The sequence below is a fragment of the Eucyclogobius newberryi genome, unplaced genomic scaffold (assembly GCF_026437365.1).
Source record: "Eucyclogobius newberryi isolate DKJ021-1_F unplaced genomic scaffold, fEucNew1.0.hap1 SCAF_13, whole genome shotgun sequence".
Lineage (NCBI taxonomy): Eukaryota > Metazoa > Chordata > Actinopteri > Gobiiformes > Gobiidae > Eucyclogobius > Eucyclogobius newberryi.
Window position 1 is genome coordinate 25,797,640 of NW_027315757.1, and position 15,641 is coordinate 25,813,280.

At 39.9% G+C, this 15,641-nt stretch overlaps 2 protein-coding genes across 4 annotated transcripts in view; both read right to left on the minus strand.

The window, feature by feature from the left end:
- Positions 1–54: 54 nt before the first annotated feature.
- Positions 55–4,633, minus strand: prkcsh (PRKCSH beta subunit of glucosidase II). Its single transcript, XM_072443130.1, has 17 exons — positions 4,511–4,633; positions 3,950–4,066; positions 3,774–3,869; positions 3,637–3,694; positions 3,446–3,563; positions 3,244–3,373; positions 2,995–3,079; positions 2,793–2,871; positions 2,631–2,706; positions 2,391–2,548; positions 2,207–2,303; positions 1,917–1,986; positions 1,633–1,722; positions 1,195–1,269; positions 1,018–1,117; positions 790–937; positions 55–244 (listed from the first exon to the last, which is right to left on the minus strand). The coding sequence occupies exons 1-16, from the start codon at positions 4,602–4,604 to the stop codon at positions 803–805; spliced, it is 1,578 nt and encodes a 525-aa protein (XP_072299231.1). The 5' UTR covers positions 4,605–4,633; the 3' UTR covers positions 55–244; positions 790–802.
- Positions 4,634–5,201: 568 nt separating this feature from the next.
- The window catches only part of pde4a (phosphodiesterase 4A, cAMP-specific), a 69,316-nt gene continuing 58,876 nt past the window's right edge, over positions 5,202–15,641 (minus strand). For all 3 annotated transcript variants that reach the window (XM_072443122.1, XM_072443123.1, XM_072443124.1), the window contains 9 exons: positions 15,444–15,537; positions 15,171–15,334; positions 14,992–15,090; positions 14,753–14,917; positions 14,567–14,666; positions 13,600–13,754; positions 13,397–13,519; positions 9,495–9,677; positions 5,202–8,779 (listed from right to left, as the gene is read on the minus strand). In XM_072443122.1, coding sequence (XP_072299223.1) covers positions 8,300–8,779; positions 9,495–9,677; positions 13,397–13,519; positions 13,600–13,754; positions 14,567–14,666; positions 14,753–14,917; positions 14,992–15,090; positions 15,171–15,334; positions 15,444–15,537 — 1,563 coding nt within the window. In that variant the 3' untranslated portion in view covers positions 5,202–8,299. The remainder of the gene's footprint in view (positions 8,780–9,494; positions 9,678–13,396; positions 13,520–13,599; positions 13,755–14,566; positions 14,667–14,752; positions 14,918–14,991; positions 15,091–15,170; positions 15,335–15,443; positions 15,538–15,641) is intronic.

The following is a 15,641-nucleotide window of genomic DNA, read 5'->3' on the forward strand; positions in this document are numbered from 1 at the left end:
TAATCTGAATAAAGGATAATGGCTCAATTATGGTTCAATTCAACACACTGGTGAGATGATTTTAAAAATGTTTTATTGGAAACAATGGAATGATACTACACTAATACATTTTAAAAACAACAGATTTGAAAGTCGGAAATGCATTACAGCTATATGGAATTATTTATTGACAGTGACATTAAAATGGCATCTTGGTTGAACAACTTGCGGCTACAGTAACGGTGGTCCCTTTGGCTGGAGCAATCTGAAAGAGTAAAGGTTGAATTGAAGGAAATGGGAAAAGCAAGGTTGGTAGTTATGGTATAGTTATGTTTAAATGATTAGCTAATTGGTATACAGTAGTTCTCAAACGGTTTAAATATCACTTAAGGATTTGGCTTTCCAAATATCACCAGATCCAAACCAGAAAATAAGACTAAACCATTACCAAGTAGTGCTACATGAAATCTTGACAGTGAATTATTAAAAAGTATTCAATATGCATCAAAACCTTAATAAATAACCTCAATGTTGTGTTCTCAGATAAACCCCAACTTCAAATAAACTTGCATCTTAAAACTGATATTATCTTGTTCTTTGTGTGTTGTCTTTGCCTGGTTTTCTCCCTTTTTCTTCACCCGATTCCTCACAAAAAAAAAAATGGACACAGCGCTCGGCTCAGACACCACAATTCACAAAAGGTACAACATGTGCCATCTGTAATTGTATCGTCATGTCGCTCTTGCAACGCCGTTCACAGCCGTTTCCCTTGAGGGCCTCTCTTTTTCAGCTCCACAAAAACCTACTCACCGATGCAGCGTTCCTACAGTTCATCATGCTCATCTGGGCTCCTGAGCTCCTTGCAAATGGCTGGTGTGGTGAACTCCATTAAATATTCACAGCGACTAGGCTCTGAGGTAGACATTAAGACTGTCTCTTTTCCGCAAGTTAACTTTATCTGAAACATAAAGGGACGTTATAGACTTATGCGATCAATGGAACAATTATTTGAGCTACATAAACGCCTGCGAGTCTTACGGTGGTGGATCTATTAGGTCCCTGCCAACAGCCAGTCCCATGTTCATATTTCATCACAGCGTAGATGTTATCCTCGGGACCTGCCCATTTGCCCCATGTCCTGAAGTTACAAAGATACAATCATTCGAAATGTATATAGATCCGTACAACACTGGGCAAAGCATTAGTTTTCCTTACCCAAGGTTCGTTTCCGATCCACCAAATTTGGGTTTTTGGGATACTCTATTGAATGGACAGAGCTTGTAAACGTACCTAAAATGAAAGTGGAACATGCTCAATGCAAAAGATTATGCAAAATCCAGCCGAGATACTGTAATTTACTGTTTGGTTTACAAAGACAGAATGATTGATATCCAGAATGCTGTTATATCATGCCGTTTTCATTTTAGATGCAGGCTACACAACCAATGTCATTTTAGTTGATTTTATGGCAATACATGAGCGTTACGGGACACAATAGAGTATTTTCCCTTGAAATAAAAAAATCTTCAGAGTGTGTGTTTTCAGGTCTATGCAAAACATTCATTATCATAGCGTCACCAGTGCTCTGTGACAAAACAATAACACAGAAAACACAGAATTTAATGTTTTTTGTTCTTCCTAAATTGTACTTACTCTCCAGTCGTCAACTCGTAACATTGGCTGTACATGTATCCGAACTCTGCACTGGGTCCAAAGTCAAATGAGATTTCCTTTTCAATGTTTCTGTAAAAAAGAAAAAAGAAAAATACTATGAATCCTTTATGGATCTGGTCAATTCACTAAATGCATACTAATAAAGCAAAAGTTAGCCATTGAAGCATTTAATGGGCACCACAAAAGTTAAGAGTAATTGGATAACCATCACATGATTGTATTACTGTCAAAAAAGCTCCTTTAAATGCAGACAGAGTACTTACCTGATCTGATCATCCACTTCCCGGAGAGCTCTCTCTGCTGCATCAAATTCATCTCTGGCTTTCTGAGCAACTGGAAACAAGATTAACATTCAAATAAACTTAAAAAAAAATGAAGAAACGTACCTACTTACTTAAAGACTGTTGTTGCAATAGTTCAGTGTTTATTTTTGCTCTGCACTATACAATGATTTGCTTTGTTAAATGTCAAACTAAGTATACAGCCAGATCCTTCCCTGATGTTGAACAGTGTGACTCACTCAACGCTGACTCATTTAGTTTTGCATGCCTACCGTCGATGAGCTGCTGCGTTTCTTCATCATAGGGCGGCATAGTTCCTTCCTCATCTTCGTCGGGCTTCTTTTCTTGAGTGTTCGTTGTGGGAGGACTCTGCATGTCAAACACAAACCTTGCAGTGAGTCACAAACAAAACTCGTTATCGCAGATGTTTCATGGAAGAAAAAAAAAACGCGTTACTTTATAATCATCTGAATCTTCGTCTTCTTCGTCTTCCTCTTCCTCATCCTCTTCCTCGGGGACGTCTTCATCAGGGTATGGCTCTGAGTCATTGTCAGGTGTTGGCTCCTTGATCTCCTCCTGTGGTGGCTCTATGGGAGTATCTGCTTTGGCCTGAAGTAAAAATGGGTCTAACTTAAAACTATAAAAAGTCTAAATAAAACACTTTATATGAGTGATTAAAATAAAGCCTTGCCTCAGAAATGTACTTGTCTTTGATACCGTTCCAAACAGCCTCAAAAGCAGCTGCATCCACTCTGTCCACTCCCAACAAGACCTATAAAGATACAAATAAGTCAGAATATTTGCATTTCATATCTCCAGCTATGGTAAAGTATTTAAAGATGACATAAAATAAGCTACCTGAGCTTCCACTTCAGTAAAAGATCCGTCTGCATCTGGGTCAAGCTCGGAGTGAGTAAGAAGCTCTGCCACTGAAACACTGGCAAAAGCAAATAAAGCCATGATACAAATGCTTAATAATCTTTATTTAAAAAGGTTAACCTCTAGAGACTTAATGTCTTATTTGCAAGAGGGATCACGGTACATAAAAGTGGACACTTACCTGCCATCAGCATCATCATCTAGCTCAGCAAACACCTCAGCCATTTTAGCCTTGTCTTTTTCCATAAGAATGACAGCCTTTTGTTCTGGAAAATGCCGAGGGCAAAATATGATGCAAAAATAAATATTCAAAATGTAAGTATTTCTTTTGCCTTGTAGATAATGTATAAAATAATACAAATCCCATAAACCTCATCAACTAAAGGCTAAGAACAACAACAGGTGTTACAAAGTCAAAACATGCAATTACCTTCCCAAGCCTTGAGATGGCGCTCTTTAGCTTCTTTTTCTGGCTTCTCAGCATCTTCTTTGATAGTTCTCAGATACTCAACTTTTTCCTCCATACCCTTTTTACTGACTTCAACCTCTGTCAATTTGGCCTGTTTGGAAAGAAACAACAATTTACCCTCTAGGACAATAAGAAAAAAAACTTAACAGCATTTCTATTGTACCTTCTTTTCCTCTAAACCCCTTTTGGCTTCCTGGATAAGTTGTTGTTTGAGCAGAAATCCCTCTTTAGCCACTTCTGCTAGTTTCTGAAGGCTTTCTCTCTCCTTGCGTCCCAAATCCCTGTTAACAAATAAATGAATGGATGAGGTGCACAAAACAACAGGCATAATGCAGCGTTCACACAGTTACGCACTTGCAGGTGTTCTGACAGGCAGCACCACTGTTGTACTCATCGGTGGTGTCACAACAGTCTGTGAATAGTATATTATCAGTGTATGTTGTTTGTTAAGCATACATAAACCCAAAATCATGTGAAATAGACATTCTTACCACAAATCCCATCATTGACATGAGAGGAAGGAATGAAAGCAGGTCTGAAACCCGCATTAGTGCAGTGGAAATGGCCATTGGGACAAGCAGAGGTGCCTTAATGTAGAGTTAAAAAAGAATAGTTATGTTTAATTGTATTTACCTCCCCAAATACTACAATCGGTGCATTTTGTCACCTGGCTCATCTGAACCGTCCTGGCAGTCACAATAGTCGTCATTCACTCTGTTGAAGAGGATTGTTCGGGAACCGTCCAAGCACGTAAAAGGCTTCCCTTCTTCATAGAATGGTCGTTCTAAAAATAATAGTGCGGTCAGTGCAGAAACTTGCGGTTGTGATTGAAAAGGTAGGATTCTGCACATTACAAACTACTACTACAGGAGCGAGCATTACATTTAAAATATGAACTCATTAAATTAATACAAGATCCCCATGAATTGCTGAACATCATTTTAGAGCCTAAATTAAAAGGTAAAACTGTATTTTTCAACAAACAGACAGAACAATTAGTTTTTTGTAGAGGACTTGACCCACTGACTTTCTTCCTGTTTAATGGTAAAAAGTTCTCAAATTGTTGCATATAACAGGAAACTAAAACCCACGGATGGGTGACATTTGAGGACTTTTGCCCATTCAAAAGATATATTTTGATTTTGAATAGTTAATTGCTATGGAATGTGCTATATTGTCATATATCTGAAACCCACGCAGAGGCAAAACTAAAGCTTTAAATTCTTACTTGTTAATGGTACACCTCTTGGTCGTTGGACTTCCACTGCTGACATTCCCACAGCCAGCAGCAGCACCAAACAGTGACAGTGCATTATTGCCATTTGGGTAAGAACCTGTTACAAACGAAATACGAAATGTTATACAAGATGAATACGGGTAGCTACAATAACTAATGCATAGCTTTCAGAACGATCAAAAGTAATCTCTGCATCAAAATTCGAATATTTATAAGACAGATAGCGAACATCCAACAATGCTAACCTAATGAATGGCTTAAAGATGCCAGTACATTTTCAAACAACTGTAAACAATAATTCAATCGATCATTCAATTGGTGAATCCGCAGCATGTACCTATTTTATCAGCAAAGAGAAGCAGATATAAGTATATTATTATAGGAAGAACATAGGAAGTACAGAACAACAGCTAATAAATGGTCGACAGCTCCAAGGATTTTCACTTCCGCTAATATTAGTGCGCATGCGTTCTGGGCCCGCTGTGATTGGTGCAGAGTGAAGCGCTGAGGAAACGTGGGAGAAGGCTGTGCAGCCATGTCGTGACAACAGGTAGGTTTTCTCAGGGTTTTCTCCATGGATGTAGGTTTTCTCAGGTTTTTTGAGAGACAGCGCATTAAATATTTATATTTACCATCCGACATGAAATTAAAATACTACATTTGACAAATCCGAAGACATGAATTTGATTTATTATAAAACTCTTTCTTTATTTGTATTTTAACACACTTTACAGTACCGAACAGTGAAATAAAAGAAAAATATACTGATATACTATCTTATTGTTTTGTATATAGATGTTTGCTTATTAAATGCATTTTATTCACAAAATGACACCTCAGCTCTGTTAAGAGGATAAACCTTCATAAAAATAATATAATAAAAAATAACTCGGACACATTTACACATTACAACAAGATCATGTACACATATTACAATCATTTCATTTTGTTTTCCCCTTTTAATAATCTTTCTTGTGAAGGAACACAGAAATTAAAGCCCAGAGAAGTCTGTGACAACATAACCTGCCAGCTCGGCCACCGGGGGGCGTAACATCATCAGGTTAGTTTTCAAAGTTACTAAGAAACAGAGGTGGTGATAGCACTAACATGGTTAAGGACACATTTATGTGAGAAAGTCACAGCCATAGTGACTACACAAGCACATATTTGACTTAGGTAGCCCCAAAGAAAATCTCTAATAGACATTTAAATAAAGTTTGTTATGCACTGAGAAAAGATAGCCTAATCATTGACTACTTCACAAAGACATGTGATTTGGCCCATTGGATAATAATCAACAAGGGATAGCCCACCATGAGCAAACCACCAGGACAGACTGCACATCACCTGAAACAAACAGTCTGCTTAGAAACCTGATGAAATAAAGTGCTAGTACAAAGATTTGATTCGAACAATTAATGTGGACATTTGCAACAAAGAATCAATAATGAGCTGAACATGTGGCCTGCAGTGCTTCAGTGATTCACTTAACACCTCAAGTGGCTATTCATTAATATGACCTTGATAAATTTCTATTTTACAATCCAATATTACATTATTTACAAGAGTGATAATGCTTATAGCTATTATCGTCAATAAGGGATTTGTTTCCAGACCAGCCACCAGAATGATATAAAAATAAACTGTACACAAACAAGAAAACTCTTCCCATGGTTTTCTTTTCATCTTAAAAACAATGGCAGCAATCAATCAATTGAATAATTTTAATAAGAAACAATTGCTACAGTATTGTGTTTGTATGGCAATTAAATATTAACATTTTTGTAGCCTTTGATTTTACAATAAGCCACAAAAACAAAGCAACATCATAAAAGTAAAAGGCTGATGCATATGGGAATCAATTATTTAAAAACAGGTGTATTGGTGATCCTGGATTTCCAGTCCACCAGAGGGACGCGTGTGGAGGCCCTGAGGCGCTGCTCCGTCCTGGGACAGAGCTGGTCAAACACACAGGCTCCTGTCGCACAGAGTAAGTTTCTGACCCGCAGGAACTTCTCTTTCCTCCAAGAGAACCACACACAAGATGGTTTTGTTTATACCCTGTTAAAACAAACACTGAAACAAACCAGTGCCAATCAGATCTGAAGACCACAAAACACATGTGAGAAATGTCATGGACCCTTTAGCCATCTTCCCTGTTTATCAACACCACACTTCCCATTGGCAAAATATAATAAAAAGGCATCTAAATTATTCTGAATAACTCCTATTCTTATTTCCTCCAGGTAGTAACAAACTATAGGGTCCCCATTTCAACATTGATACAAAACAAGACATTCTTTGTGCAACAATGAGATGACAACAGTGTCTCTCTCCCCCTCCATCCTCCAATGCAAATGAACGCATGGATTTTCACATAATAGGCAGACTGTCACAATATAAATATACTAGGATCTATTAAAATTTTAATCTATACTAGCGGAATATATCCTGCATCTAGCATTAAGGCAAAAGCATCAAACAAAACAAATATGATTAGGTACTGCCACACTCTTTTTGGCCAAGTCGTGCTTCTTTTTCCCTGACATTCTCCTTCCTGATTTTCAAAATAAACCATCCTTACAATGGCTCCACCTGAAGTTTTCCATTCTTTACTTTGGTGAAAATGGTCGATTATGAGAGAACAGTAACACTTGGTAGAAGTTAAGGTTTCTATCAGCTGATGGTAGAATTCTGTACCCTTTGAAATTATTTAGCAAGTGCTAAACAGTAAATTATAGGCAAAACGTATGCTTCAAAGCATCACATGGCTTATTCTCATAAAATAAAATAAAATCATTTAAAAAATACATAACTGTAATCTGGAAAGAGTTCATTGGCGGTTGTGTAGGTGGCTATGATTGCTTTGCAGCTAGAGTTCTGAGTTATTATTTCACCAGAAGAGCAACAAAGGAAGACTTTACAGCTTAAACCACAAAAATGCATGTGTGTGATACACGGCACAATACCATGAACAGTAAGAGAATTTGCTAACAAGAGACAATCCGAAACAAAACAAAACTCAAGACACTCCTGTCCCACAATGCATTGCTTCACGACAGCTTCGTTCAGGAAGCTGGTGTTTCAGAAAGGCACAGAGCCATCTTGAACCAGTAGCACTCCATGTAAAGGGAAACAGGGGTTAAGAGGACCAGGACGGCCCCTTCATCGCAGCATTCTCCTCTTCTTTCTCTGTTGAGTTTCATCTTTTTGACAAAAATGGGAAAAATTCACTCAGACAAGTAGCTTTTTAGAGGAGAATGGTTTTGTTGATAATCTTACTGACATGAACTACTAATACTGACTGAACACTAGTACGTACTCCAGTAAAAGATGGCTTTTTCCAAAGAGATCACTGATTAGTGTCCCTCACCAAATGCACACACACAAACCGACAGTCAAGTGTACATGTATACATGCAGTATATAGACTATAGGTTTTCTGCATGTCTAATGCATGCTCAAACACATTGCATCGGTGTTTATATATGAAATACTCTTGGTGCCACTTCATGTGTGTGCATTTCTGTGCTACGCTTCATTCATTTTCTCTTAAAACCCTCAAAAGTTGTGTGCTGTCAAATCCATCGAAAGACTTGTGACCACTCCAAATCTACAGTTGATGTGTAACTTTTCTTTAAGTGACTTATTTATTCCCTTTTTGAAAAATAGATTCAAAGGTCTGTAATGTCATTGCAGTCTTTATTTGTTCTTGGTTTGGCCATTAAAAAGTTGAGCAAAATAATGTGTGCAACTGAGGAGGAAGATATTGAAGCAAATCTCATGTATCTTCCGCTTGTGAAGAAGAATCCTCCTCTTCCTCTACAGGGCTCGTGTCAGACAGTCTCTCTTTGTCAGCGCGCACCTCCAGATGCTCTTTCTCCTGCTCCTCTTCCTCCTCCATCGCCACCTCGTCCTCCTCCTCTATGATGTCCTCAGTCTCCTCCATGTCCTCCTCCTTTTTCCCGTCCTCCTCCTCTCCCTGACTGCTGTCCTGGGCCACATGATTCTCAGTTTTATCATTGTCTTCTGCCTGTTCTGGCTCTGAGCTGTCCTCCACGGTGAGCTCAAACTTAAACTTGTCCATGCAGGCGTTCAGCTCCGTGTCCTTTAGCGGCGGAGGCGAGGGGCTCTGTGGGATAGTGCTCTGGTACCAGTCTCTGTTGTCCTCCAGCGTGTCCAGGATTTCTTGGGCATCAGGGTGCACCAGATCTCCCCACGTCTCCCACAGCGGGTGCACGATGTAGTCGATGAAGCCCACCTACATGAAGAAAAGTACAGTCATGTGATTTTGCTTGATTAAAAATGCACAGGGTTGACTGCTGGGATCTGAGGAAGAGCTGTAGTCAGTCAGAAATGCCCCCACAGCGATCACAGTAGTCTACAATATATTGGATTTATTATTTAAAAAAGGATGTTGCTAAGATCTCAGATGGAGGGAAAACGCTTTAAATTTCACTTACACTACCCTTCCCTACGTAACCATAGGGCCAGTAATCACTAATAAATAAATCATAGACCATGCCACAACAGTTGCATCCAACCATAAAATTGCATACAGCTGTAAAAATCTTTTAGTATCCTTAAGGATTTCTTAGGCAGTTGTTAATGAAGTTTGCACAAAAAATGAAGTTGAGTCATAGTTAAGTTTACAAATAAACCTTTAGTTTTTGTTAAAATTACAACAAAATGTATTTTCTGAGCTATAATTAATTGTTCAGCCGATGTATGGAAACATCCCTAAAATTACTGATACCATTATTAGAATGTCATATCTAAAACAAATAAAACAAGACATTTTTTTAATTACTTTTTTGCCTCTCATTAATTGATTTATTAATTTCATGTGGCCTAGTAAATACAGTGATATTAACCATAAACCATGCCAACACATTCATTCTGCAATACAAATGAACCTGACCACTATCTCTTGCGCCCTGTAGAATGATGTTAAACAATGTTCTTTGTGAATTTACCTGGCTCTTTTCCACAGATGCTGTATGTTTGTCACACATGGGACTAATCTCCATCCCTCGCTCCCGCTCCTTGTCTCCCTGCCTGAAGAACTCCTCCATGATGCGCTCTGTCCACTGGCGATACACGGCCAAAGGTTTGGTTGGATTGCTCAGGTCAGCACAGTGCACCATATTCCTCAACACCTGTGCACAAGTCAGATATAGCATGATTAAGTACAATACATACCAGAATGACTTTATTTATCCACAAGAGAAACCTAGTTTTGTAACAGACATGCATTCAATTTTTTAAAACTTAAATATATGGCCGTGGCTGGAGAGCCGCAGCGCGGTCAAATAACCCAGCAGTTTCAGGAACCACGGCACTGCCATATAGCCTCATGGCTAACCCTAACCCTAACCTTAACCTTAACCTTAACCTTAACCCTAACCCTAACCCTAACCCTAACCCTAACCTTAACCTTAACCTTAACCTTAACCCTAACCCTAACCCTAACCCTGACCTTAACCTTAACCTTAACCTTAACCTTAACCTTAACCCTAACCCTAACCCTAACCCTAACCCTAACCTTAACCCTAACCCTAACCCTGACTCTAACCCTAGCCTTAACCTTAACCCTAACCCTAACCCTAACCCTAACCCTGACCCTAACCCTAGCCTTAACCCTAACCTTAACTCGGCGCTAAAACGGCACGGTCATATAGCGCAGCAGTTTCAGGAGCCGCGGCACAAAATAACATGGCAGTTTCGGCCTCGCACCGCGGCTCTGTAGACACTCCCAAAATATATATCTATCTTTGCTTAAATGCATTGTTTTGTTCCAGCCACATCTAAACAGTCTTTAGACTATGACAGCAATTAAGTGTACCAAGTCTTTGTCAAGGCATTTTAAACAGAGTTTAAAAGTTGCATTTCTGAAATTATGTTAGGCACTTTTAAATATCACAATATAATTTGAATATATTGTACCATGAGTTTTGGATACCGTTACATCCCTAGTTAAAAGTGCAGTGAATATTTCAGTTGTATGATCTTGAGGTAGTAGAGGCCTCAAAGGAATCCTAAAATGGAAATTTGTGGAAGTAGTGCAAAGCACACAGGAGGTTTGATGGTATGAGATAACAAATGCAGAGGAGCTAAACCCTCTTGGAAGGACACTTGATACTGTAGATCTGATACAGTGACATCACTTTATGAGCTCGGAAGTGCATCAGCATTTGTTAACAGGATTTTTATTTGCTTTTAGTCAATTAAAGGCTACAATAATTAATTTACCAAGATCTCTCCAAGTTTAATGCCTGATCCATAGTCTGTTTAGCTAAAGTTCCGTTCAGTGGAAACTTTGAAACCACTGTTGCCTTTTTACATCAAAGAAAATTTGCACATGAGTTATAAGGGATTTTGTAACTATAAATACTTCAAACTTCAATACACGTAACTTAATCATAGCATAACCTTAAACAATCTATTCCTAAACAACCGAACCTGACAAAAAAAATCTGCATTGTGAATAATAATAATAAATATAGCCGCAAGCGGCAATGATCGGCCCTCGCCACGCCGCCGCCACACCGCCGCCACGCCGCAAGAGGAGGGGGCGCTAACGCGCCCCAATTGTCCTTTTATTACGCCTACTGCTGAATCTGTGACGCTGTCACATCTTCTCCCCTTTGTTTTACCATCAAAAAGCTATTTTATTTTGAATTCTTGGCAAAATGTGCAGCTTTGCCGCACAGACACCGTGACTCTTTGAATGAAAATGTGGATAACTTTTGATGGTCCTGAAGATGAGTCTCACCAAATTTCAGGTTAATAGGGCTGACGCCCTGGGAGGAGTTTGTGAAAGTCTAAAGTGTAAACATGTTCTGGCGATTTCCCCATTGGAATAACATGAAAGGTTTCGGTCATCGTTACGGCAACGCCATAACAATTATGACATGGGTCTCATTGACTTTTTTGATGGGGATGCTAAAATTGAGTTGTGTGTCAAATTTCATATAATTTCGCAAAACTAAACATTTAACCTCCATATAAAATCTGTAGGGGGCGCTGTGGCGCCAAATGAATTTATTTCACTTCAAGTAGGTTTAGGGCAAAGAGTTTAACAACTGATTCTAATTTGACGCAATTCGGACTTTATCTGCGCAAACGGCAGAAATTTTAAATATGGGAGATTTCTGAAATTCTAGCTACAGTTTGCGGCTTCGCCGCACCGAGACCGTGAGAGGTATCAAAGTAATTTGGATAACTTTTGATGTCCCACTCCTCAGTAGCATTTTCACAAAATTTCAGCTTTTTAGGGCCAACGCCCTGGGAGGAGTTCGTAAAAGTACGACGTTTGGAAAAACTCCGAAGTCATGTTTAGCCATTTTTGAAGCAATATGGCCGACATTTGGTTGGGCGCACGGCGTTGCCGTAATAATATTTTTTACTTCTCTTGTCACCATCTACCTCGGCGCCAAATTTCATGATTCTACGATCAGATTTTTTTTGGGTCATTTCCCATCTCTCAATGCATTTTTGGTACATTTGGGGGCGCTGACGCGCCAATTTTTTTTATTTTAGAAAAGGGAAATAGCCAGAATGTAGAGAGGCACGATTTTTAGAGGTGTGAACATTTTTGTGACTTTTCGTCAATGTTCACTGGGTGAAAAATAGGGGGGTTGGTCCCGAGAAGAAGAAGAAAGAAAGAAAGAAAGAAAGAATAATATTCCGATGCGAAAACAATGTTTCCCATTTTTCAAATATCATAAACTATACATTTTCAGAAAGCGCTCGCGCTTTCCTACCTCATGGTGTGGGTCCCTGGTCACTGACGGGTACTTTCGATAATTTTGAGTGGGCTCCGCCCACTTTGTGTTTTTGGCCCTCTATACAGTAATAATGTTCAATTTTTGCATTACATGCTTATATGCACGGAACATGCAAGAGATGGGGAACGTATTCGTGAGCTACTTAGCGCAAATGAGTGCTTTATATGGGGATGACGACCGCTTCGCGGTCGTCATCCCAATGTAAAGTGCTCGTTTAGTGCGAACTTTTGCACGGGCTTCGCCCGTTTACAACGGTAATGTTCCATTTTCCTACAACTAATTAGTATGCACGGGGCGTGCATGAGTGGAGGAGTGCGTTAGTGAGTGTTTGGAAGTGGGCGAGCGCTTTGCGCTCGATTTCGTGCGCACTACGTGCGCACTTTCGCAGCCGTGCTTCGCACGGCCTTACGAGATTAATAGGCCTCTCGCCAGCTTGTGGCGCTCGGGCCTAAATATTCCGATGCGAAAACAATGTTTCCCATTTTTCAAATAACATAAACTATACATTTTCGGAAAGCGCTCGCGCTTTCCTACCTCATGGTGTGGGTCCCTGGTCACTGACGGGTACTTTCGTTAATTTTGAGTGGGCTCCGCCCACTTTGTGTTTTTGGCCCTCTATACAGTAATAATGTTCAATTTTTGCATTACATGCTTATATGCACGGAACATGCAAGAGATGGGGAACGCTTTATATTGGGATGACGACCGCTTCGCGGTCGTCATCCCAATGTAAAGTGCTCGTTTAGTGCGCACTTTTGCACGGGCTTCGCCCGTTTACAACGGTAATGTTCCATTTTCCTACTATTAATTAGTATGCACGGGGCGTGCGTGAGTGAAGGAGTGCGTTAGTGAGTGTTTGGAAGTGGGCGAGCGCTTCGCGCTCGATTTCGTGCGCACTACGTGCGCACTTTTGCAGCCGTGCTTCGCACGGCCTTACGAGATTAATAGGCCTCTCGCCAGCTTGTGGCGCTCGGGCCTAATTATGTTTTGCCTGATAAAATAATGGTTGAATTAATACAATATGTGAATTAATTAATTTCGTAATGAATTAATTTCGAAAAATGTCAAGAAGTATTGAATTATCTTACCTGTATGCGGTCTGTGTAGTGGTCCAAAAGTAGCACGCCTGAACTTGTTACTTTTTTGGTCTCTACCATTGTTTTGAGGTCTGCCAGCAAACTCATGTGCTTCGACATATCTGTGGCCAAAACCTATGAAATACATTGAACAATACAGTCATTAGAAACAGAGCAGAGGGGATTTCTTTGCAATATGGATGACAAATACTCACCATATCAATAACCAGTTTCCTCAGGCTCTGTCTCTGCCTTTTGCTGAGGTTCTGGAAAATGTCACAGTTGTCCTCATGAAGCAGCTTAAATCCCACGGCCAAGTGGTGGTTTTCCAGCACCGACTCATCGTTGTACATCAAGGCCAACTCGGAGTCTGAAGGGACAGAAAAACATACAGGTCAAAACTTGGCTGTTGAGCAAATTAATTTGCCTATTTTCTGTACTCAATGTAGGGAATAATTGCAATCATCCATAAATATCCGTATGTCTGTATAAGTATGTACCAGGGCTGTACGCCTTTAGTTAAGTTAATTCATTGGTCACTGGTCCGAGTCAACCAAATGTTTTAGTCGGCTATTTTTATAGGAATTGGACGCCCATTTTTAGTCAATTAATTGATGCACACACAGAGCATTTCTTCAGTCAACCCAGAGTTTGTTTAGTCGACTGCAGACCTTGTATGTACCAAGTGACTAAATGCTAACTGTACGGATAAATGATTATGCTCTTTTCCAGTAAAAATCTAAACATGATGAATATATGACTATGACTTCAAGTAAGGCGCTGCCGTTCTCTAGTAGTATACACTAAGTTACAAGTTACACTTGTCTCATACCAACTTGTCAATGATCTTGTAGGCTAAGCAGGGATGGGCCTGGTTAGTACTTGGATGGGAGACCACTTCACCCACCTTTCCTCCAGTGTCCAAGTATGAATGAGAGTGTGTTTGTGAGAGTGATTGTTGGACAGTGGACTGAAATAAGCCCATAGCTACAATCCAGCGTGTATAATTTTTGTACTGTCCCGACCAAATAAACAAATAATAATATACTCATAGTGATAATAATAACTTCTGGTAACCTCAAATCACCAAATTACGTAGAAGAGCTTGAAATTGAGCGTAACATTTTGAATCTTGAGTTGACATCAAAATGCTCTTTGATGTCATAAATGTGTTACTCTCACTTGTGTTGATGAGAAACTGGTTGGACACTCCTGGATGGTCCACATCATGAATGGCAGCAGCAAATAATGCAGCTAGTATCTCAAGATCAGTGAAAACAGCCTGTCACAACAAAGACAAATTATACTTCACAATTCTCTCATATGTGTTATCTTAAGTTCAAAGTATCTGCTTGTAGGGATATTTACATCCAGAGCGGGTGTTGACAGCAGGACATGGGTGGACTGAGTGACATCGGCCGCGTGCAGGCTGTTGTGGTAGGCCACGTTGGCGTGATAGTGGTCTTCTAGTGTCATTATGTATGTCACAAATGTATCCACAGGGATCCTAAAGTTCTTAAGTAGATCTCTTTCCTGTAACAGTTCAGAGTGGTCCAGAGTGAGCAGAAGAAATACAAAACTTTTTAATTCTAATTTGTTCTCCTCACCTGGAATATGGCAAACATGGTGCAGCTGAGGGGTCGGTTATTAGAAAACTCTGCCACCCGAAAGATATTAAGGCCCCACTTGTTCAAGTCATTCATCTCCTGTTAAATGCAAAAAGAACAATTTGGTATATGCTGTATGATATAGCCAGTCGAGGAACTATAGTTTTCTCTGCGTTTACCCTAGCTAAAGCATCCTCATGTTCGGTTTTGACGCCAAAGCGAGGCATGGCCGAGATGGAAAGGCTGGAGCTGTGCGTCAGCTTCTTCACTCCACTGATGTGACACATGGGCTTTTCTCTTTCTCTCAGCGTTGGCGATGGGATCTCTACGTCGTTCTGCTTATCTGAGGAGGAGCAACAGGCCGGAGTCAGACACCAGAGGATGCATCTGACCTTGTCTAATGTTGAAGGTGTAGTGTTATTTCTGCTTGGTTTACTCAGAATAGCCTTTACCTAGAAAGGTTGTGGAGATGTATTCTGACACCTGGTTCCCTGAGCGACTCATCTCTGACAAATGGGACAGCTCCCGGTTCAGCATTCTTTTGAACTGAGACAAACACAGAAACAACAAGTTAGTGATTCAAATCAGAGAAAAAATGCTTAGGGTTACGAGGTATAAATAATGCATATATTCCATTAGATCTGAATACA